General features: G+C 38.2%; 1 protein-coding gene across 1 annotated transcript in view; it reads left to right on the top strand.

Annotated features, from left to right (window-relative positions):
* gabra1 (gamma-aminobutyric acid type A receptor subunit alpha1) overlaps window positions 1–13,474 on the top strand; it is a 127,839-nt gene extending 114,365 nt beyond the window's left edge. The window contains exons 10-11 of the mRNA XM_020938710.1: window positions 8,724–8,926; window positions 13,166–13,474. Of these exons, the coding sequence (XP_020794369.1) occupies window positions 8,724–8,926; window positions 13,166–13,474 (512 nt within the window). The remainder of the gene's footprint in view (window positions 1–8,723; window positions 8,927–13,165) is intronic.
* Window positions 13,475–23,659: the final 10,185 nt, after the last annotated feature.

Below are 23,659 nucleotides of genomic sequence, written 5' to 3'. Positions count from 1 at the left end.
TGGCTGTAGTTGCGCATAAAATAAATATTTGTAAACTCTCAAATGAGTCCAGTCGTACATAAAATATACTGTGTGTATTTTATCCATCAGAATACGAATTGAAAAATTACGACGTCATGAATTACAATCACGAAATGAAAATTTACGATTACGCTTTCATCAGTACGAATACGAATTCACAGACGGAACTTTACTGTCAAAAATACATCATCACTTCACAGACATTATTCATCGAGCAGAAGAAACATCGATCAAGATCAAGACTGCGCAGCTCAAGTTTGTAGCAGAGGGTAAAAACAGAGTAATAGCACAAGAAGCTACAACAGCGACCAACAAGTGGGTTAATTAAAATCTATTGTAAAAATGTCTTGAATTCGGGAACCGAACGCTGCTGTGTAATATTGTGTAGAAACACCTCCTTTGAACGGGAAATTGCACCTATATGTTAGAAAACATAGTGGAGCCAGTTGGCTAACATCCGACGTAACGTTCTCCCAGGGCTAATTAAGCAAATTATCAGGTTCTCTGTAAGTTTAGATTAAAACATTCACGACTACAGCCACAGCGAGCATCAGCCAGTCTTCACTTCAGCTGCATTAACCCACCCTGAACCCTGAATTAACCCACTTGTTGGTCGCTGTTGTAGCTTCTTGTGCTTTTACTCTGTTTTTACCCTCTGCTACAAACTTGAGCTGCGCAGTCTTGATCTTGATTCGATGTTTCTTCTGCTCGATGAATAATGTCTGTGAAGTGATGACGTATTTTTGACAGTAAAGTTCCGTCTGTGAATTCGTATTCGTACTGATGAAAGCGTAATCGTAAATTTTCATTTCGTGATTGTAATTCATGACGTCGTAATTTTTCAATTCGTATTCTGATGGATAAAATACACACAATATATTTTATGTACGACTGGACTCATTTGAGAGTTTACAAATATTTATTTTATGCGCAACTACAGCCAAATATGCACGGATTTCCCAAATACGCACGGATTTCTATTTTATGCGCACAAATATTTTTGACAGCTTTCTTACTCCATAAACGGTCCACCCACCCAATGAACCGTGCGCCGTGGAAGGTTAGATATGTATGGCCATGGTCGGTTAACTTTGTGGAGGCTTTGGAGCGCATGGTACACCACAGAAACAAAGTGCAAAGTGTGCGACTGGTGTCCGTGTGTGTAAACTCACCAGTAAAATGAAAGGCAGGAGTCCAGGAGTTACATCCACTCAATAACAAATCAAGTGGGCAGTGTGGGACCGTTTTATGTGTCCTTGTCCTTCTGTAAATCCTCTCATCATAAAGTCACAGTGATCCAACTCATCGCTGTTTGTCCAGGTAAACAGTGTATTCTGTCCTCACAAATAAAGAGGTCCAGAAAACGTCACAAGGCTTACAACACAAACTCGTGTGCTGTAAGTCCACTACATTTGATATAAACTGAGATCTGAAAGTGAAAACCGCAAGTGTGAGGATTGGCTACACTGTGCGGTTTTTGGCCCCGTTTGAGCCGATTTTTCATCCGTGCGATTGTTTTTGGGATCGGGCCGAGGTTTGGCTTAATCGCGTGTCGTGCTTTGTATAGTAAACATGCGGTAACGAGAAGCGATTAATACCTCATGACCAGCTCCCGATCGGCAATCGCAAGAAAATCAAGCCTGTTTGAAATCCAGTCTGTCATGCGGGTTTTGCATAGGGGTGTGATATATCGTATCGTTTAATGTGATATCGTGGGCTACTGTATCGATATATCACCAAGAATATTTTTAGGTGTGTTTTACTAAATTATTTTGTTACAGAGCTACAGTTTTGTTGCTTGTGGAGTGAAAGGAAACTCATTTATGCAACACATTTGACATTTTTAGTGTTTTGAGGATTAAAATGTTTGTGTTTCAGATGAACTTTGATACTAAACGGCTTTGTTAAACCATGTCTTGTGCAGTCAAGATTTAGTCTTTATTTCTTATTGAACCGTACTGAATCGATTTGAAATATATATCATATTGAATGGAAAGTGCTCTGTATCGAGATATGTATCGTATCGTGGCCTGTGTATCGAGGTATGTATCGTATCGGCAACTTCTTAATGATACCCAGCCCTAGTTTTGCACTGTTGAAGTTGTTCCTATAGTGTGAAAACATGAATCGTGAGCTGTGAACCTTTAAACTGTGCTGTTTGGTCATATAGTTTGAGCTGGGGCTGAGTGAAACCATTGAAAATATCGCACAGTGTATGTCCGGCATAAAAGAACAGAGCATGTGTCTTTTAAGGCGTAAGACCCAGACTCCGTACTTTTGGATTTATTGCAAATATGAGTGTGGGAATAGATGAAAACAACGATTTTATAAGCACCGAAGCCTCAAATTCATATAAAAATACTGAATTACTCAAACATGCATTAAATCGATTAATCAAAATGCAACTCTGAACCTTGTCATAACCTCATTGCCATTGGCCAACTCAAACGCTCATACAAGTTTTACATAATGTGCTCATCTAACTTGTCCACTGGCAATGTGAGAATAAATAACTCGTATTACAAAATCAGCAAAGCAACTAACTGAACACTTTGGGTTTACATAAAGGTGCTGGACGTAAAGGTGCATTATGTCACTTTTCTGGGACAAGTTCAGCACCTGGTTGTGTCAGTGGAGATACACAAGGGAAATTGCTTTACCTGGAATCGCAGTATTGTATTAAACTTGCTTATTATTTAACCCCTTAATGCCCGGATTTAGAAAGATATATATTTTTTGCCTTTAAATAGATTAAGTTGAGATTATTAATTTAAGAAGAGCTAAAAAAATAAATAAATCAAATGGGTATGTTGAAAATTTGCAACAACTAGAAACAAATGCTTACCAAAGGTTCCTAGGAACGTTACTGCAGATGCACTAACCAGCATTGGTGTGAAGAGTCGTACCTGCCCCTAAATGTATCCAAAACGAAAGATATGATGATTGACTTTTGAAAGCAAGCGCCTCAGTATGATGTCACAGAGATAAAGGGGCAGCCAGTTGAGTGTGTGGATTCATATAAGTATCTTAGGACACTCATTGATTCAAAATTGAGTTTTGACGATAATTGTTCTGCTGTGTGTAAAAGAGGCACCAGAAAGTTGTCCTTTTACCGTGTAGAGAGAACCATGATGACACTGTTTTATAAAACATTTATGGAATCAGTTTTAACGTTTTCATTGGTCTCAAGGTTTGGGAGCATTTCTGCTAAAACAAGAACTCAATGAATCAGGTGGTTAAATGGGCGAATAAGGTGATTGTTCATCCTCAGAGCCGCCTGGACTCTCTGTACTCGAGACACTTACAGAGGACGTCCCAGAGTATTTTAAAAGATGTGCAACATCCACTAAACTCAGAGTTTCAGCTGCTTCCCTCTGGTCAGAGGCTTTTAGTCCCAAGATCTAGAACAAATTGTTTTAAAAGGAGCTTTGTTCCGGCTGCTATCGTACTTATGAATAAATTGTAATCTATTTATCTAAGATTGTGTGTTTTTAACATATTTAATATTTATTGTGATTTTAGCCAAGCGTGATGAATGAATTTAACTAATTGTTTATGGAACAATCCATTCTGCACTGGAGCGCTGTAACACTTTATTTTGTAATTGTGTTTTTATACGTGTTTTGTGGATGAATGAAATGTGAAATGTGGGGCCTGCCTCTCAAATCTGCAAAGCAAATTTACCTACGGTTATGAATAAAGCAACCTAACCTAACCTAATTGGGGGAATGCAGCCACTATCTCGGCTTATGTTCCAAAACAGTTTGTTGCATATTTGTAACAGTCGGCGTTGAGGGGCTATTTAAAGGTGTTTTTACAATCAAACAATATGTATTCTCCTATAAGCAGGCCCACCTCTCCACAAACCAGACCTGTAAACTGGCACGGTGCTTGTCTCCAAGGAAATAAACATGTTTGAGATCATACTGCGAAAAAAATCCCGGCGATAGTGGCGGATCCTCCTCCAGGAACGTTACACAATGCACCTTTAACAAAAGCCACGCACACCTTTACACAAACACAAGATGGGAAAAAAAAAAAAAAAAAAAAGAACATACAGTAATGCCAGAAAATAGGACAGCGAACATCCAAACAAATCATACCTCATAATTTATTCCACCGTGTTAGTCATTTTCACTGATTGATGAATAGCTGTAATCAGTGCATAAAATCCCAGTATCACGTATGCTTTCACATGTAAATCACCGGAGAGCCTCGTCACACGTGCGGGGGAGGCTCTGTAGTAGGCAGCTGTTTCACCATTGAGCAGCCCCCGTGTTCGAGAGCGGCTCTGGCTTGTTAGCTGTTGCGTTAGCCGCGGTTATTTGGCGTAGAGACATCTGCAGTGGCCCCGGTCTGCATCGTTAAATATATTCTGACCTAGTTCCACCAGCTAGCGCTCCTCCGTGGAGTCGCAGCGAGCAGCCTGTTATGTGTCGCACTTTAAAAGGTGCATTGTGCAACTTTTGCGGTGGAGGGTTTGTCAAATGCTTTTTTTTCCGTGGAGATGTTGTTGCTGTGTCTGGAATGATTCAGTGTATGGTATTAAAGTTTTCTATCTCCACGGAGACCAAACCAGACCACGTTACAGGTCAGAATGCCTGTTTTTTAAAGTATGTAATATAAAAGGCCCATATTACTCTGTTTTGTGATCTATGGTGAGGGTGACCAGACATCGCTATTTACCCGGGACAGTCCCAGTTTTGAACCCTGTGTCCCCTGTCCCAGCAGATTTATCCAAAACTATTGATTTGTCCCAGTTTTATACAAGAACTGTTCCAAATGTCTCTATTTTGACCAATTTGACACCTGCCAGCTGTAAAGAGAGGCATAAATTGTCATTTGCTGAGATAAAATACAGAAACTCTGCTAAAAAATGACGAAAACACAAAGAAAATGTGACTATACTGACTCGCATATTAGTCATGAATGGGCCGAGTGCAGAACAGTTTTCCCAAATTAATTATGCACCCGTTTCACAATTGTATTATTACCAACCATCTCAACCCTGGTGTGTCCCGGTTTTTGATTTAGAAAATCTGGCCACCCTATCTATGTTATAATTTTGTTTCCTCATTCAAACATACTTGGAGCTGTTTTGTTTCATTCCCATGTTTAACACACAAATCCTGCATATTTAGGCTGAGTTCTTCTCGCAAACTGAAAACACTCTGTTCCACCTTGTGATGTCATGTGAAAATACAGTTGTGAAATCCAAGTAAACCCCTGTGTCCATGCAGCTTCTCCCACACTGCCCTGCGACAGTCTGTGACACACTGCGCTCTACATCCTCTTTCTGGACACTAAAACTATGTTATATTAAATAGAAATGTCTCAGTAAACTTTTTTCTGACTAAAACTTATGAGAGTCGAAGAAAAAGTCATTTTGTGGGTGTGTACAAGGGTGCATTTGACTAAAACTGATGTAAAGCCAAAAGCGTATTTCAAAGTTAATATCTTTGTTATTCCTGGGTCTATCAATGTAAAATAAAAAGGGACTGAAAGATAAAACCCACCTCTATTAGAATATTTCAGCTGTAAGTCCTTATGGCACTGTTTTCTTGCTGCATCTGAAAAGGGCGCTGTGATAACTATTTTGTTTTCCCTTTTGGACCAAAATTAATGACAACACAGCGGGCATGTATCGAATCATGAGACCAGCATCGAACAATTCTATATTATATTGAATATTGTTGCATCTCTAATAAATAGTAGTTGCTAACTTGAAAACTACCACCTCATGACATTACAAGGTAGAACCAGAGCATTTTGAGGTTTTAGATGCAGACAGACTATGACAAAGGATCACTTAAACATGTGTGAATGAAACAAAAGGGCCCGGTCAAGCAGAAGTAAACAGCAAGGCCAAAATTTCAAGTTAATGCATCTGATATAAAAATGTATTCAACAGATACATATGTACTCTAGTTTATGAAACTGTTTACCTTTTTTCTGTACCATTTTTGGTTCTAAAGTTACATACATTTTAAACATGTATGAAACATGGAACAAAAATTATTTCCCAAATTTCAAAGACCTGCAAATCATGTAAATAAATTGATGAAGGTACATGATTTAAAAAAAAAAAAAAAAAATGTATTTAAAATGATAAAAATTTGCTTGGAAGGACTGACATATTTTATAGAAATAGTTTCCTTTCATTTTGAAGTAATATTAAAGTATTCAGAAGAAAAAAAGTTGACAAATTATGCAAAATCATGCACCTTCTACTTGTTTGCACAATTTTCCCTCCGTTACTTTTCCCTCCGTTACCATGACCTTTCTTAATAAAAAATCTCATTACTCAAAAAGTAACAGGTTTTTCAACCTAATCTTGTACCATATGGTAGAAAACTATATGAAGCAAATATTCAAACCAGTTTGTTAAGGATATGTAAGTGAGAACCAAGAGTTATCACTGTTTGTATTTATTGCCCCAAAAGTGCTGCATATTTCATTCCCTCCGTTACCGACATGAGTTTTTAAATTTTTTGTCAACAACTTGAAAGAATATCACAGGTTTAACTTTACCCTGTTGGAGTGTAACTCTTTCCTACATTCTGATACTTTACTTATTTCAACAGTCCCTCTAGTTTCTGAATAAGAGCTATTTGAATGTCAAAAAATCTGCCATTGTTTCCCTCTGTTACCGCTTGACCGGACCCAAAACACAACTCCAGGTATATGTTGATGCGGTAACATCATTAGAACATGACTTAAAGCTCACAAGAATCAATTTTCCATAATAGGGGACCTTTAAAAGATGCAAAGTAGAGCTGTTTAATGTCATTTTTTGGAGTATTCCAGGCAGAGCATTGACATATCCATAGAAATAAGCAGGTGACAGATACCCAACCAAAAAGTTGCATAATGCACCTTTAACACTAGCTCCATCACGAGCCTAACAAGGTGCGCCACAGCCATCTTGTTTATAAAGCGCTTTTGAGTGAATTCAGCTTTAGAGAGGACGATTTGGGCTTTCATTACTCAACACTAAGTCAGATGCAACAAAGAAAACCTCCCCACTGGTTTATTAAAAGCGTAAGAGTCAGAATCAGGTGTGAAGCCAGATAAAAGTTAATGTTGTGCTTAGTATTCGGCCCTGCTTCATCACTTTGTATCATGGTCTTCTCCACTGTGAGCCTGTCGGTGCAGTATATTTTTCAATTTAAATGCAAACTCAAATCAGCCGGCAGTTGGTGGGCGACGCTCAACCCACTGTGCCACCGCCGCCCCGAGTGTTAGTCACAGGAGTATGGGACTAAATATTTCAAAATGTTCCACGGGCAATCATGCAAATTCTTTTCTCTTTTTTACAATAACAAAGTAGTCAGGGTCTGAGCTGCAAATCAATCAGTCGGAATTTACAAGCCAGTATTTTTCTCTCTGTTTCCTGGTTAGGTAACATCAGAGTTTTATGGTTTTATTTAAAGCACAAATGCACATATAGAATCAAGGTTTTGTACTTTACTTTTGCTTATTTTGATGTTTGGCAGGACAAATGACTAAAGATGTAAGAATAACCGAAATTTCGTGACTATATCGTCTAAGGTCTCAATATCTTTGCTTAAATGAAGAGTTATGGTCCAACAATAGTTAAGAAACAGAGGAAACTACATAGACCATGATCCTTTGCCCTGTTTCAGTGCAGACTACATGAAAAAATAACTGTTACTGCTTTGGATTAAATCTTTTCAAGGCATTTTAAGAGGAAAACGTTGCATCGTACCAGGAGATTTGGATACGGTTACGTCCCGATAAATGACTACAGCAATGTGTGATGAAGTTTTTGTTGGATAATAATCTACGCCAATCAGAGCACGCTTAAATTCTGTGATTCTGAGTAAGTCTTTTACATACAGAAATATGCCATTCTACAAATTAGGGATGCAAGATTCACTGTAATCAAATCAAATTGCAAAGTTTCCTATTTTTTAAGTACTATAATTTCCCAAAACAAAATCTCCTTCTCTTTTTTGTACAAAAAATACTGCTATGCCTGGTGTTTACATCTGTACAACTGTATTCTGAAATGAATGAGATTCTTGCATTAGTTTGTAATTTCACAGGCCAATTTCAGTCTTTTTATCAATTCCCCAAGACAAATGTAAAGATGTGTTGTGTAACTTTTTTTCTGGTGGAGAGTTTGTTAAACGTGTTTCTCTGTGAAAATGCTATTGCTTTGTCTGGAATGTTTCACAGTATGATTTTAAACCTTTCTATCTTCATGGAGACAAAACTAGGCCAAGTTACAGGTCAGATCTGTGGAGATTCAACCCAGCTCACAGTCAGAATGTCTGTTTTTCTTGGTATTTTTGAGCTGTAAAAAGACCTGCAATCGAAAAAATGTAAGGTAGAGCTGTTGAATCTAATACCGTCAAACATTCCAGACAGAACAATGACATTTCCATAGATTCAAGCAGGTGACGAACCCTGCACCAGAAAAGAACTTCTAATGCAATCAAATCCAATTACGATCTCAGTACTTGTCAGCAAAATTGCAATAATATCATGCAGTCCTACCACAAATGTCCAACTGCTGTGTTTTTTTGGCGATGTCTGTACAATTGTAACACGCCGCGATTATGACAGCATTATGATTATTTTTATTTCTTTATTTATTATCATTATGAGTGCTAAAGACATCGACTATAGTTAATGTCCCACTTTCTCTAACCACCAGTCTTGTGTTCCCCCTGCAGGAGTAACTACAGTGCTGACCATGACCACCCTGAGTATAAGCGCCAGGAACTCGCTCCCTAAAGTGGCCTACGCTACGGCCATGGACTGGTTCATCGCCGTGTGCTACGCCTTCGTGTTTTCGGCCCTCATCGAGTTCGCCACCGTCAACTACTTCACCAAGAGGGGCTACGCGTGGGACGGCAAAAGCGTGGTGCCAGAGAAGGTAAAAGACACATCTGCGCTTTAACGTTATCGTGAACAGTACAGCAATTGTTCTCTGACCATTGGTTTTCAATAGTAGTGTATTGAAAATCAGACACATTTATGCAAAAACTAGTATTGAAAGTAGATACTTATTTGAGAAGGTATCAGTAAAAAAAAAAGTCACATTTACAGGACAGAAATGAACCTTTCCTGAATAGCTTTTAGAACAAGTATAACTGTACGCCCATGGACCACTATGGATACTACTTGGACCACTGAGGGATTACTATTATTTAAAGGTGTATTGTGTAACTTTTTGGTTGTGGGTCCTTTACCTGCATGTTTCTATGGATATGTCATTGCTCTGCCTGGAATGTTCCACATTATGACATTAAACAACTCTCCCTTACATTTATTCAATTACACATGGTTTAATAGCTCAAAAATACCTGGAAAAACCGGCATTCTGACTGTGAGCATGGTCGCCTCTCCACAGATCTGATGTGTAACTTGGTCCGGTTTGGTCTCCATGGAGATTGAAAGCTTTAATAGCATACTGTGAAACATTCCAGAGAAAGCAATAACATCTCAATGGAGAAAAGCAGTTGACGGACCCTCCACCAGAGAAGTTACAAAAGCATCTTTGTTGAAAATGACCTCCTATTGTCTAAATGTGTTTTGTTTTCATCATCATGGTATTGGAATGGGTATTGAGTATTGAGTCTAGTCCAGTTGAAAGTTTTAGTGTCGTGACAACTTATGAGGAGTTCATTTGCAAAAACAGGTAAATGTCATTTGAAAAAGTCCTCAGAGGCTTGTAGTTTATAGCCTGATTCATCAGCCAGTTTCACTTTGTGGAAATCATCTGACCTTACAGCATTAGAATTCATTCGCTCGACAGTAGGCAGGTACTTTTTTTATTTAACCAATGACTACTATTTGATTGTGACATATGTAATACGCCGCTAACTGGTATATTAAGATTTTCCCAAATCCCGTAGGATTGATAAAATTCACCAACCATTCTCTTTGTTCCGGCTTTAAATTCTCCATCTCGGGAATTGTGGCCACCACAGAATATATGGCTCTTCACTGATTGGCTGGTGCCTGGACTCGCATTTCCGGAGTTCTTGCAAACCATGTAGTGTATTCCAATTCCTGACCTAGTCGCTGGAGAGAAATTAAATTGAGCAAAGGCACTAGATGGTAGTTTACTCTTACTGTGTTCATATTTTCAAAAGCCAAATCTGTTTCTTCTATCAGAATATTCCACCCCCTCTTGATAAAACCTACTATACATTATTGTCATAGTAATATTTGCAGAAAATGTTAACAAAAAGGAACAAAAAGAAATGTTTTGGCAATTTTTTCTGAGATATTTGTTTTTGCTATTGAACTCTTCATATAATTGTGAAATTCTGATACTTTGTGATTAGCCAACTAGGTCAGAATTTAAGTAAAACCAGACGGACCTGCAGGAACGGTCAGTATCTTATAAACTGTGGTTCCAAAAAGCCTCAGTCAGTGATCGTGAAAGGCCAAACCAGGTGAGAGCAGCGCGGCTTTTATGTTTTACTTAAACAGACTAAGTTGCTGATGATGTTTAAGCTGACTCTCATTGGAAGGATAAAAAATATGATGCACGACTGTTTTGTTCAAAGTGTGGCTGCGTATTACGTACTGGAGGACATTTTTACTACGTCGTTGTATATCATCTTTGTTATACGGTAAATACACGATTGAAACAGCGATCCCACAGAGAGAGTATTTCCTGTCTATTTGCCTGTGGTTACGAGTAGCTGTTGCGGGATCTGGACCAGGCAGGAGATGTTAAGTTGTTGTCAGCTAATCCCGACGGAAATGAAATTGGTGTAACATGACGGGAACATTAATAGTTTAGTGTCCTCCTGTGTTTTTCACTCTAATTCTCTGCGCTCGGAGTTTGCTAGCTCGCTACTCGGAAATGTGAAGGTGTTCTGTGGAATGGGACTACGCCGTCTAGACTGAAGGAGACCACACCGACACCTTCTTATTTACTTCAGTGGGAAATTGAGCTGGTTATGTGAATTTATTTTGAATAAGTGAATCTTATTGAGCGCTGAAATTTAATTAAAATTTTCTTGGGATGTCGACCAAAGTATATTGTCTAGATCAGGGCTGGGCAAACTACGGCCCGGGGGCCATATGCGGCCCTTTAAACCTTTTAATCCGGCCCGCCCACCTTTAATAAATTACAATAATAAACCTTGTTGATGTTTTATTTGTCATGCATTTCCAACGTTTCCCAGTAGTAGGCGCACTATATATACATTGAGTTGCGGCGTATTATGTTGGCCGCAATGCTTTATGGGAAAGTGTTCTTACAGGAGTTATTCGGACCATGAGTGAAGTAGTTGGTGCTTAAGATATAAGACTGCAGTGCTTTAGAATCATGGTTTTACACACATTTACAGGTGTAAAACTGTTTGTCTATGGTGTGCGCCATGTTCTATAGCTTCCGGTCCTATAGGGAGTTGGTATAATTACGACATACAATCACTCGTGATGTACCGTTGAACACGTTTTAATAATTTTATGTGTTCTGAATCTTTCACAGCAGTGATGAAACCTGCAACGTGTGTCTGGAGTCTTAGATAAATGTGAATAAGAATGTAATGAATCTGAGCTCCTAACACGTTATGTCCTGTCTTCTGTCCGGCCCTTCAGTCAAACTTTAGGACCCTATGTGGCCCGCGAGCCAGAAAGTTTGCCCATCCCTGGTCTAGATGCTCGATTGTTAGTTAGTTAGTCAGTAGTGGTAATAGTACTGCATATTTAAGAGGGAATAGAGTGTAATGATCATAAAAAAAACGAAAGTCTGAAGTTTAATCCCAGTTCTTGCCATTGTATTCTTGGGCAGGACACTTCATCCACAACTTGTGTATGAATGTGGTGTGAGTGAGTGATTGGTAGTAGTTATTATTAGGGGTTATTATTTCTTTAATTTATTGTCTTTCTAAGCAATAATAGCCCCCTTTTTTCTTTCTCTAGTGTCTTGTTAGGTTACAGATTTTCATCTTGAATTAACATTTTCTAGTTCTTCTATATCAAACAAATATAGGTAAGAGACAATATATTACCTTGACAAGTTTCCATGGTTAAATCCATCTTCGTCTGTAGCGTCTCAGGTCTTGGTCAGCTAAAATGACCTGTCGGGTCTTTGGGGCTGACTGCTACTCCAACAGCCAGTGGTTGTTGGTGGTGGTGTGTTCCATGTGCGCGAGTGTAGGAAAGTTCCCTTGTCTCGATTCAAAGTTTCCAGGAAACGAGACACATGCCCTTTGAAATGTACCGAAGTTGAACACTGCATTTTACCTATATTTGTCTGATATACCAAAGATGTTCATTTTGTCTACTTATGTACTTAAACTTCTTGGGTTCGTTTTTTAAAGACAGTACAGTAAGGTTTAGGGGTGTAAGTCTCACGATACGATATCATCACAGTATGAACCTCATTGGAAATGGGGAGGCTCACGATTAGGGATGTAGCAATATCCAGATTTCTTTGTACAATATTTTCACAATACACATCTGACAGAACAGTATTTAGTGTGATATTTTGTGGAGGCAAACAAACCTGTTAATATGCTACTTTTCCTCTTAAAATGCCTCGACAAGACTTAATCCGAAGCACTAAGACTTAAAAGTGCTTAGAGCTGTTATTTCTTCTTGTAGTCTACACTGAAATGGAGCAAAGGATAATGGTCTTTGTAGTTCCCTTTGTCTTTTTTTTAGTTATCACTGCACCATAACTCTTAATTTCAGCAAAGAGATTTGTAGTTCAGTATATTGTGATGGTCCACGATATTGTGAGAACTTTGACAACCCGATATCACAATATTTTGGTTATTGTTACATCCCTTGTAAAGTGTATTTAGCTTGTTTCCATATTCCTCCCTTTTGTCCCTTAGTTCTCGTTCGATGCTTCTTTGCTTATTGATGCAAAGGATTGGCGTCACCATCAATATGCAAAGAAGCATCGAACGAGAACTAAGGGACAAAAGGGAGAAATATAAAAAACAAGGTAAATACACTTTACTGTATTGCCTTTAAAAAAAGAACCCAAGAAGTTTGTCTGATATCAGAATAACTACTGTATGAGCTGTTTTAGATGAATGATCAAATTGTGTAACCTGCATTACAAAACTAAGATGAACTTTTCTCTTTCTTTCCTTTCTCTTTCCACCCCCCTGTTTTCCATCCATCATTTTGTATCAAGCAAAAGAAGAAGAAGGAGTCCATGCTGAAGAAGAACAACACCACAGCCTACCCCGCCGCGACCGCCACCACCTTCGCCCCAAACATTGCAAGGGACCCTGGATTGGCCACCATTGCCAAAAGCGCCCCTCCCCCTCCCACTGAACCCAAGGAGGAGCCCAAGCCCAAACCTCCCGAGGCCAAGAAAACCTTTAACAGTGTGAGCAAGATCGACAGGATCGCCAGAATAGCCTTCCCGCTGCTCTTTGGAACTTTTAACTTGGTCTACTGGGCGACCTACTTGAATAAGAAGCCTAAACTGCAGGTGTAAATAATCCACTATCCACCATTTTGTTTTTGTCGTTTTGAAAATCCGTTCATTTTCTATACAATTCTTCAAAGAAACAAAAATATTAAATGGTGTCCATGCTGGTTTGGACTTTCCATATTTGCCGTTTTCTGTTGATCTAAAAATTTGAAGATTTTGAAGAAAAAAATATGTGCTTTTGAAAATGGGTGTTGTTTAGGGGACTGGTCAATGCTTCTGAAAATACTACTATAAATACTTAGCCAAGAGAATGCTAACTGCACATAGCCCGCGTCATCACAGGGCTTCTTCTACTTTATTTATTTATTATCCAATTGACATGGTTAAAAAAAGGAACTTGTGTATAGGCATGGACAGGGCATCGTTCTTTTTTTTTATTATTTGTTTGAAATTATTTATTCAATTGTGAAACACTTGAGTGACGGCGAAATTTATTTGACATTGAAACGCTATATACGCTCAGTTTTTGTCGCTGTATCGTCCATCGTTCTCCTTTACGAGATTCCGTTATTCCATCTTAGGGTTTCTGCAATAGCAATAAACATATCTCAATGGACATGCTAATTTATTTCAAAAGATTTACCAAACCATCCCATAACTTCTGTGGTCACCATGGGAACTACTTTACCTTTGCGACATTGTAAATATTCTTAAAAACATTATAGAGATGTCAATACTATGTTGAAGCTTTGCAAAGTGTAACTTATTGAAAGGTATCGAAGAGGAAAGTTTTAATTTATTTTTGTTTATATATTTACAGAACTTTCTATGAACAAAAAAAAACAACAACTATAGTATTACTGGTCTAAAATCACGCTTAAGTGACTGTTTCTCTCCGAGTTATCATCCATCGAAGCTGCTTTCAAGTAAAAAAAAAAAGAAATATTACTCAAAAAACATCTTTACCTGTGTTTTGTGTACACACAGCAACACTGATCTAACACTGGGTTTGGCTAGCAACTGTAAGAATGTAAAAATATATATATATCTGGAGTGCATTTTATATAAAAACTCACTACTTTTTGTTTTGTTTTTGGCTTGTACAACCGAAAATTTGTAAATGGTGTTGCCTAATTTCGCCAAAACACCACTTCTTCTTGTACAAAAAGCTTGAAAAAGGATTCGGCACGTAACGGTATGAAGTGCCTTTTCCGTTTTCAACGCTCGATCTGTAACGTTTTTGTTGGTTGACAGTGATATAATGTTATTTTTTCGGTTTTGTTTATTTATTTATTTTTTGTCCCGTATTTTATTTCACCATTTCCCGTTACTTTACTTAAATAACCAAGACATACAACTCAGAAAGTACCAGCTACACTGCCTTCAATATCACATGCCCATTTGGACTTATATATATTAGATACAGCAGGACCAGGAGAGCAGACCTGAAAATCAAAACGTGTTAGGAGGAGTGGAGTTTGAAATGGCAGGGTAGTCTTTACTTTAGCCGTTGCTGACTTTCGCACAGGCAAAGACTTGTAGTTCTACGATAGCGACGAAGAAGATTATATATTTTTGTAGCATGATGTCAATCCCTCTTCCGAGAAAAACCAACAGAAACTCACAAATGTGAAACGAATGCTTTTATTTTTCGGGTTTATTTTGTCTTGAAAACATTGCTTGCGCTCTATTCTTTCAAGCTTGGAAAACAGTTTTTTGGGGGTGGGTGTTTCACAGACCATTATAGATTATGTTAATGTAGCAATATTAATTAGCAAGGGCTTCTCTTAGGACCTGACAGTTCGGGATGGTTAATATTGTAGCTTTACACTGACCCATCTTAATTTGTGGCGTCATTTTACGGTTAAAAAAAATACAAAAAAACGAACAACAAAAAAAAAAAAGAGGGATTTTTCTCAATACTAGTATATGCTATTTCTTTGTGTGTCCATTTTGAATTTGAATCACTGTAACTGTGTGCAATCGTAGCGCAACGTTGCATTATGAATTGTGTACAAAACATATTTCACAGAACGCTAAACTCGAACAAAAGACGTGGCTGGTGCCCATAGACCTTGGGTGCATTTGCGTGCCGAGGGTGAAAGGGTCACGACGTGGCCGACGGGGCTGCTGTTACCATTTGAATCATCTTTATTGAAACTTGCCCCATTGACTTAAAATGGCACCAGTCCTTTGCAAGCAGCCACTTAAAGGTGCATTGTGGAACTTTTCTGGTAGAGGCTCCGTCGAATTCTTTTCTCCGTGGAGATGTGATTGCTTTGTCCCAATATTTCGTAGTATAGTGATAAACCTTTCTTCGTCATGGAGACCAATCCAATCCAATCCAACTTTATTTGTATAGCACATTTTTCCAACACAAAGTCTCCAAAGTGCTGCACAGAGTAGGCACAATATTAATTAACACATTATATAAAATAAAGCATAAAATAAATTAATTAATAAGCAAGTCAATAAAAAAAAACATTTACAAAAATACTAAAATTAACAAATAGATAAACAAGCAAATTAAAAAAAAAAATTCAAAAAGACAGTCAGAGGAGCACACAATTCTCATGCCGTGGCAAAAGCCGGTGAGTAAATGTGTGATTTTAAACGAGACTTAAAATAATCGACTGAAGCGGTGCTCTTAATGTGAAGCGGAAGAGCGTTCCAAAGTTTTGGGGCTAAACGAGACCAAGTTACAGGTCTGATCTGTGGAGAGGCGACCCTTCTCACAGTCAGAATGCCTGTTTTTCTAGGTGAGCTATAAAACCACCTAGTGTGTTTATACAGTGATCGAAAGTTTGGAGGTTCAAATCCTGTGCTTGACATAAACACCTGATCTACTGACTCTTACGATAAATGCTGCTATTGTGTCCTTGGGCAAGACACTTAACCCACCTTGCCCCTAGTGTCTGCGTACAGTGGTGTATGAACGGGCGAGAGGTTCCTTGATGTAAAGCGCTTTGAGTGAACGATATATAAAAATGTGACCATTTACCATGTAACCTGCAAATGAATAAATGTTGTAGTAGTTTTATAGTAGTAGTAGTCATTTTGCAGCACTACAAAACAAAACAACACATAGGCTACGTTTATATGATGACGGCCTGAACGGAAGACGCAAAAGTGGCGTCACGTCTTCACTTTTTATTCCACGTTTAGACAAGCATTTTTGGGAGGAAATCTGCGTGCATACGGGGACACAAAAGTGTGTGGGTATGCATGCCAGGTGGCTAGGTGATGACGTATGTGACGTAAACGCGTACACGACGTGAGCAGATCTGACCAGAGTTTTGCGAGTTAGACGGAAGGACTATGGTGGACCGTATTCAACTGCATTCAGATTTTTGCATTTTTAAGGCAAGGCAAGTTTATTTGTATAGCACAATTCGTACACAAAGTAATTCAAAGTGCTTTACAGAATAAGAAATACATTAAAATCATAATAAAAACAAATCAAAACATAAATAATCATGAAGATTAAAATTTAAAAAGAGAGACATAAATTGGAGAAAAGAGTGCGGAATGAAAACCTTTCAGTTATATGCACAGTTAAACAGAAATGTTTTGAGCCTGGATTTAAACAGCGTCACAGAAGAGTCTGTCTCACATGTTCAGACTGTTCCAGGTTTTAGCTGCATGAACCTGAAACTCTGACTCCCCTTGTTTAGTCGTGACTCTGGGCACCAGCAGGAGTTGGTCCCTGAGCTCCTCAGAGTGCGAGATGGTTCATATGACACTAACATGTCACAGATGGACTTTGGTGCTCGGCCATGGAGAGACTTGTACAAGCAGAGCTGCTTTAAAGTCTCTGAGGCACAGGAGCCAGTGCAGAGACCTGAGCACAGGACTTATGTGCTCGTACTTCCTAGTTCGAGTAAGGACCCGAGCTGCAGCGTTCTGGATGTTCTGGATGTTCTGCAGCGTCTCACAGCTCGTTTGGAGAGACCAGTGAGCAGAACATTACAGTAGTCTAACCTACTGGAGACAAACGCATGGATAAGTTATATATATATATATATAAGCCCCCAAAACGCCGTCACCGTCTAAATGAAAGGCACTTCCGATAAAATATTTAGTCGTTTTTACCCGCAAGTGTTCTCGTGTAAACAGTCCCTAAGAATCAAACTTTGAGCATATATGGTTTCCTTTTTTTGACCATTTTCACAAAACTGGACTTGACTGAGAGTTTGATGTTTTGTGTATCCAGTGGCATTTGTGTAGTTTTGCGTCTTGGGCAGTTTAGACGGAAAAACTACAGCTGAGCTTATTCAGCATTTCCACTCTGCAGGCGGTTAAGATTTTCGCATTTTTAAGCCTCAAAAACGTCATCACCATTTAAAAGAAAGGCACTTCCGATAAAATACAGAGTTGTACATAGAGTACAACCCCATGGATCATGACCGAAAGGGTTTAGGCTGAAGTAAAAAGTACGTATAATGCCTAAACCGTTTAAACAATAACAGAATTCCAAGAACGAAAGCAGCGTATGAAAAAAGTTTGCATTTACAATTTCACTTACGACTATACATAAATATGTTCCAGACATTCCAGGCAAAGCAATGACGTCTCCATAGAAACAAGCAATTCACAGACCCGCAACCAAAAAAGTTAAGCAATGCACCTTTACACTACAAAACGAGGGTCAAGAAACGGCAAGGGTCAGGAACGAAGACGTGTATAGAGATGTGAAACTATTGTATGTATATGTTTATTATCATGGAGAAAATATATATCTATACATATGTAAAATACTTAATGCATACAGTATGATTCTATTATTGAAGATGTTAGCGAAGATGACGATGAATATTCTTTATATTATTATCAGACTATTGTTATGCATTTTGCACATTTAGACGAGAACATTCACATTAGTCCGCTTTGTGCTATGCAAGGTCAGCTTCACCGACTCCCATCGCCAACTTTCAAACCATCGAGCATTGAGTGGCAGAAAACGAAAAGATAAACAAAAAAGCTAGCTTCCATATCCACCGTGCCCACATGAGTTCTTCTTGGCGTGTTCAGTTTCGTTTCGTATCGGTTTAAATCACGGCTATACAGGGTGACATTGTGTATAAGAAAACACGGCATTATATCGATATTTTTGGACGGAAGAGAAAGCGGCGTCTGTCGTTGGTTGCACTTTTTGACACGCGGTAATAAAGCGATGGGTAAAGAAACATGAAGGAAAGAAAAAGAAAAGAACCAGGACTTTACAGACAAACTTTGTGTTTATTTTGCGATTGCCGAAAAGCAGAAACAGAGACGGGGGCAAATATTGGTTTTGCAAGATCGATCTGTTACTTTTGTTTGCTCCAGAAATTGATCAGGACTTTGGATGGAAGGTCTTGCTTTGTCCAAAATTTCCAGATTCTATGGTGAGACACTACAGGTTTATTCACGTATGTATTTATTTATTTATTTGTCCCCAGAACATGTTATATTGTTGTAAAGTATGTTTTCACTATTATATAGTAAAAACAGGCATGTCCAAACTCTGGCCCGTGGGCTAAAAACAGCCCTCAGACCAATTTTTCTTGGTCCTCAGGCTTCCAGGTGAATTGGGTCAAAGTACCTTCAGTTTTTTTTTGTTTTTTTTTGGAAAATCTACCTTGTTAAAGCCAATATTAATATTTAGTGCATACTTTCGAGGATTTAAGCTTGAATATAGGACTCTTGGCTCATTTGAACGTGTAAAAGTGCAATTTTTTTTCAATTATGCAGTGTACTGGGCACCAGTCTATGGCCCTCGATTGGCCCTCTGCTTCTTTTGTATTTTGACATGTGGCCCTTGATGAAAAAAAAGTTTGGACACCCTTGAGTTAAAATGATGATGATGTTGATTTTATTAAATGAAGTAGAATATTTACCATTTATTTATTTAGTTATTTATTTAGTTATAATTAAGTCGAATATTTCCTATTTATTTATTTATTCATTAACTTGAAGTTGTTAAAAATTGCATTCATTTTCGTTCCCAGTATTTATTTATTTTGACAACTTAATATCTCAAATCTCTTTCCCCTTGCCCTGTAGTGTCTCACCTTATTTTATTTGATTTTATGTTTGTTCGTACACACAATGCTCCAGAAGAGAATGTGAAATTTGAGGCATAGTGCTACCATGAGCTTCCAGCCTCCCCGCGGTCATCACACACACATGCAGTACTGTAAATACTTCCATCTCTACACATCATTCGCTGTTACTTTGTCTTGTTGGAAGTACAGGTCCATCCTCAAGAGCAGCCGCTTTACAAAAACTACCGTCATTTGGGTTTTATTCCTAGATACCTACCGGAGTTTTCTTGTATTTTTATCAACCAAAATATGTTCTGGTTTTCACTGAAATGTAAAAAAAAAAAATTCAAAGTACGTAATTTTCTAAAGCACAAAAATTTAGAAATTGGAAAGTGTTGTCCACGTATAATGGATCTTAATGGACATGGGTGAACTCACTGCATCCACTAATCGTCATACAGCGCAGTCACGCGAATGTGGACAAGAGTTTGGTTTGAAATGACAAACCTTCTGTAAATGTTTTCTTTGGTTCTTTTGGTTATGATATGGCCCTGTAGAAACTCTCTGCATTAGTCTTTAAATAAAAACAAAATAAATAAAAAAAATGTGTGTCCTTGTTTTTTTTGTTTTTTTTCTTAAATCAATTGTCGACTGTCTCTTTTTTACATTTTGCAGTGGTCCAAAGTTATTCCTCACATTCCTTGCCCTCACCGTGATGGTAAAGCTAGCAACAACTAGTATGCTAATGTGAACTTCCTGATTATCATAGAATAAAACGTTTTAGATGCAGTTAGATGCAGATGTTACAAACCTGATTTATTTTGACCTCAAGAGCTGCTTATACATGTATCTGTACTGGGGCCATAGATTCATATATTGTATAAAGAAATCAGTCAAATGAAGCTCATCGAGGACTAGGACCTGATTTCCTAGTGAGCCAGAGCGTTGGAGATGTGTGGAGACACTTTTTAAAATATTCCATCCAGTCCTTGTTTTTGCAAAGGTTGATGGTGCTAGGCTAGTGCATGTCAATGGCCATAGTTAGCCTGCCACTGAAAACAGTCTTACCCACTCCACAAAACACGTGAAACAAATCTATTATTACACCAGACTGTCCATGTAAAGGTCTGTGTTGATAGAATAATGTTTGAAATAAAACTAACCTTGCATCGCATGAATCGTCGCATGTTGAGGGACTATTTTCTCATATATCAGTCCACTACTGCCGAGCTTTCTATCAGGAAGTACAACTCGCTGCTGCTGCTCAGACATAAATCCTTCAAATGCAAGGCTGGTTTTCCTTCTAAAATTATTCTATCGACACAGACATTCACATCAACCGTCTGCCGTAATATTGACATTGACATGCACTAGCCTAGCACCAGCGACCTCTACAAATACAAGGACTGGATGGAATATTTACCTCCGCCAAGGAGGTTATGTTTTTGCCGGCGTTTGTCTGTTTGTTTGTTTGTTTGTTTGTTTGTTTGTCTGTTAGCAACATAACTCAAAAAGTTATGGACCGATTTTGATGAAATTTTCAGGATTTGCTGGAAATGTGAAAAGGAAGAACTGATTTCATTTTGGGGGTGATCCAGAAGAAATCCTGGATTCTGGATCACTTTGAAATTTTAGTTAACATTGTGGTAAATGGGGCCAAAAATTTTGTTTCTCAATATCTCGGTTAATTATTGACCAAACCCCATGAAATTTGACTCAGGGATGGACAATGGGATCCTCTTTCATATTCCAAAGGCTGATCTGGATCTGATCCAGAAGACTGATTTTATCGCAATTTATATAAAAAATGGGGGTAGTCCTTGGCGGAGGTCTGCGCTCTCTGAGTGCTTTTCTAGTTAGAAAAGTGTCTCCAACAGTCTGGCTCACTAGGAAATGAGGTCCTGTGTCCAAAATTCCAGACTGTCCCTTTAATGTTCATATTTTGATTTAGGGAAGAAATAGCAAAATAAAAACACCAGTATCATGTAGAGCAGGTTAAATCAAATAGTTTAAAACCAAAATGACGGGACTGACAGCATCATCAGCAGAATCAGCGGATCCAGAAGCACGACCATGGTCTCTGCCTGTATGGAACATGGCAGCTGAGGCTCAGTAATGAAGTACTCAAGTTAAAGTAAGTACAGATACAGGGGAAAAGCGTTACTTAAGTAAAAGTAAAAGTATCATATGAAAAAAAATCTATTAATTCACATGAAAAAAATATATTCAAGTAAAAAAAAAAAAAGCAAATTGTACTTACAGTAAGTAATTAACTATTTTACAGATTTTAGAACAATTAAAGGTTGAAATGTAGTGATTTTGATATTTAGTTGATTTTAAATGTTTCTTTAAATCAGCTAAAGTGATTCTTAATTGTTACAGCTGTTTTTGTGTATATGGTTTGATCAAAAACTGAAACTGAAATTAAATGAGTACTTTTTACTTTTTTAGGCCAGTTCAAAAATGTAGTGGAGTAGAAAGTACAGATGCAGGTTCTCAAATGCAGTAAAAGTAAAAGTCAAAAGTATTCAACTGCAAAACTGACTAAGAACAGATTGCTCAAACCTGTGCTTAAGTATTGTACTTTTACTTTTATGCTTGTACTTTCCACCACTGCTGGGGTAGACAAAGTTTGCTGAAATACATTAGAAAAATCAGGTACAGGACTTTTTTCACAGTAAATTGTCATATTTTTATACAGTACTTCAGGGCACTCAAAGCTCCTTACATCCAGGTGGGTAAAGTGTATTGCCCAAGGACACAACAACAGCATTCGTCCGTGGGAGCTGGAACCGTGCCGCTGAACTGTGGGCCAATGGATCCAACCAATGATGTTTTATGTCAAGAACGGAATTCAAACCGTCAACCTTCGGATCAGTGGGTGAACGCTTTACCAGTGGAGCTACTGCCACTCCACTTAAAATAATAAAAAAAGATTAAAAGTTTGACAAAAGTAGTACTTCTTGGATATCTCTTTTTCATCATTTTTACATTACAAGAAAATTTTAACGTGCCCGTGTCCTCGCTACACTAATTCAGCTATTCATTTAAAACTGCGCGTTCTTCATTTTAATAGAAAGCTCGAGAAATGGAGTGATAAAATTACCACTCCACCGGGAAATGGTGAGATGATTTCCTTGAAAACCAGAACAACACACTACAAAGTCAGATGTACCAATGAAATTGAAAGTTAAACTAAGAAATATTGGCTTTTCGGGTTGTGGAAAATGCGATCATGTTATAGACCTGGAAGGCAAATGTTGGATTTTGGAATTCTATGTTTGGGGTTGGCTTCACGCGTGTTTTGAGGTTCAATAATTGCACCATTTTCTTAAGATACTGATGAAAAAGAAGAAAAAAAAATTAATGAAGGTTGAAAAATTTTTTATTGTGTATGTTTTGCCATTAATCCACTTGTATGTCAAAAATTATTCGCTTTGTCCTTCTGATAGAACTCAACCTTCCTTTGTTTCTTTTGGAGGACGAAGGACAAATACACTGCAAAAATAAATCTCTAAGTAAGTTCAAGGTGCACTGTGTAACTTTCCTGGTGGAGGGTCCGTCAAATGCTTTTCTCCATGTAGATGCCTTGTCTGGAATGTTTCACAGTATGATTTTAAGCCTTTCTATCTTCATGGAAACCAAAGCAGATGAAGTTACTGGTCAGATCTGAGGAGAGGTGACCCCACTCACAGTCAGAATGCTTTTTGGTGTTTTTTTTTGAGTAGATTCAACTTGACAGGTACCATATTTTTTGGACCATAAGTTGCTCTGGAATATTAGTCGCACCAGCCAAAAAATGTGCAATGAAGAAGAAAAAACAAAAGTTGCACCAGACTATAAGTCGCACTTTTAAGGGGAACCGGCATTTCACCAGACCAGGAACCAGCATTTCATGTTAAAAGTCAAGTTCTAGTAATAACAATAGAACACAGAACAACAGACTGTTAACGTCACATATGAACAGTTCTTCAGATAAACTATAACATAAACAACAGAACAGAACAAGTTTACCAAACTCTCCATCTCACTCCAAATCACTAAATCCATTGAAATCTTCTTCCTCAGTGTCACTTCTGAGCAACTCCGCGACCTCTGAAAGCAAACGGAGCAGCGCTTCCTCTTCTCTGTAGCTGTCGTCAGACACAGCTTCAGTTCCAGTTAGAATTATTCCGGCCTTTCTGAATCCCTGCAGGATGGTTTCGGTGTCACTGAAGTCCAGACT

Source organism: Boleophthalmus pectinirostris, unplaced genomic scaffold (genome assembly GCF_026225935.1).
Source record: "Boleophthalmus pectinirostris isolate CB_2022bp ecotype Guang Dong unplaced genomic scaffold, ASM2622593v1 HiC_scaffold_12, whole genome shotgun sequence".
Lineage (NCBI taxonomy): Eukaryota > Metazoa > Chordata > Actinopteri > Gobiiformes > Gobiidae > Boleophthalmus > Boleophthalmus pectinirostris.
Note: the sequence above shows the minus strand (reverse complement) of the source record. Positions and strands in the feature narration are given on the sequence as shown.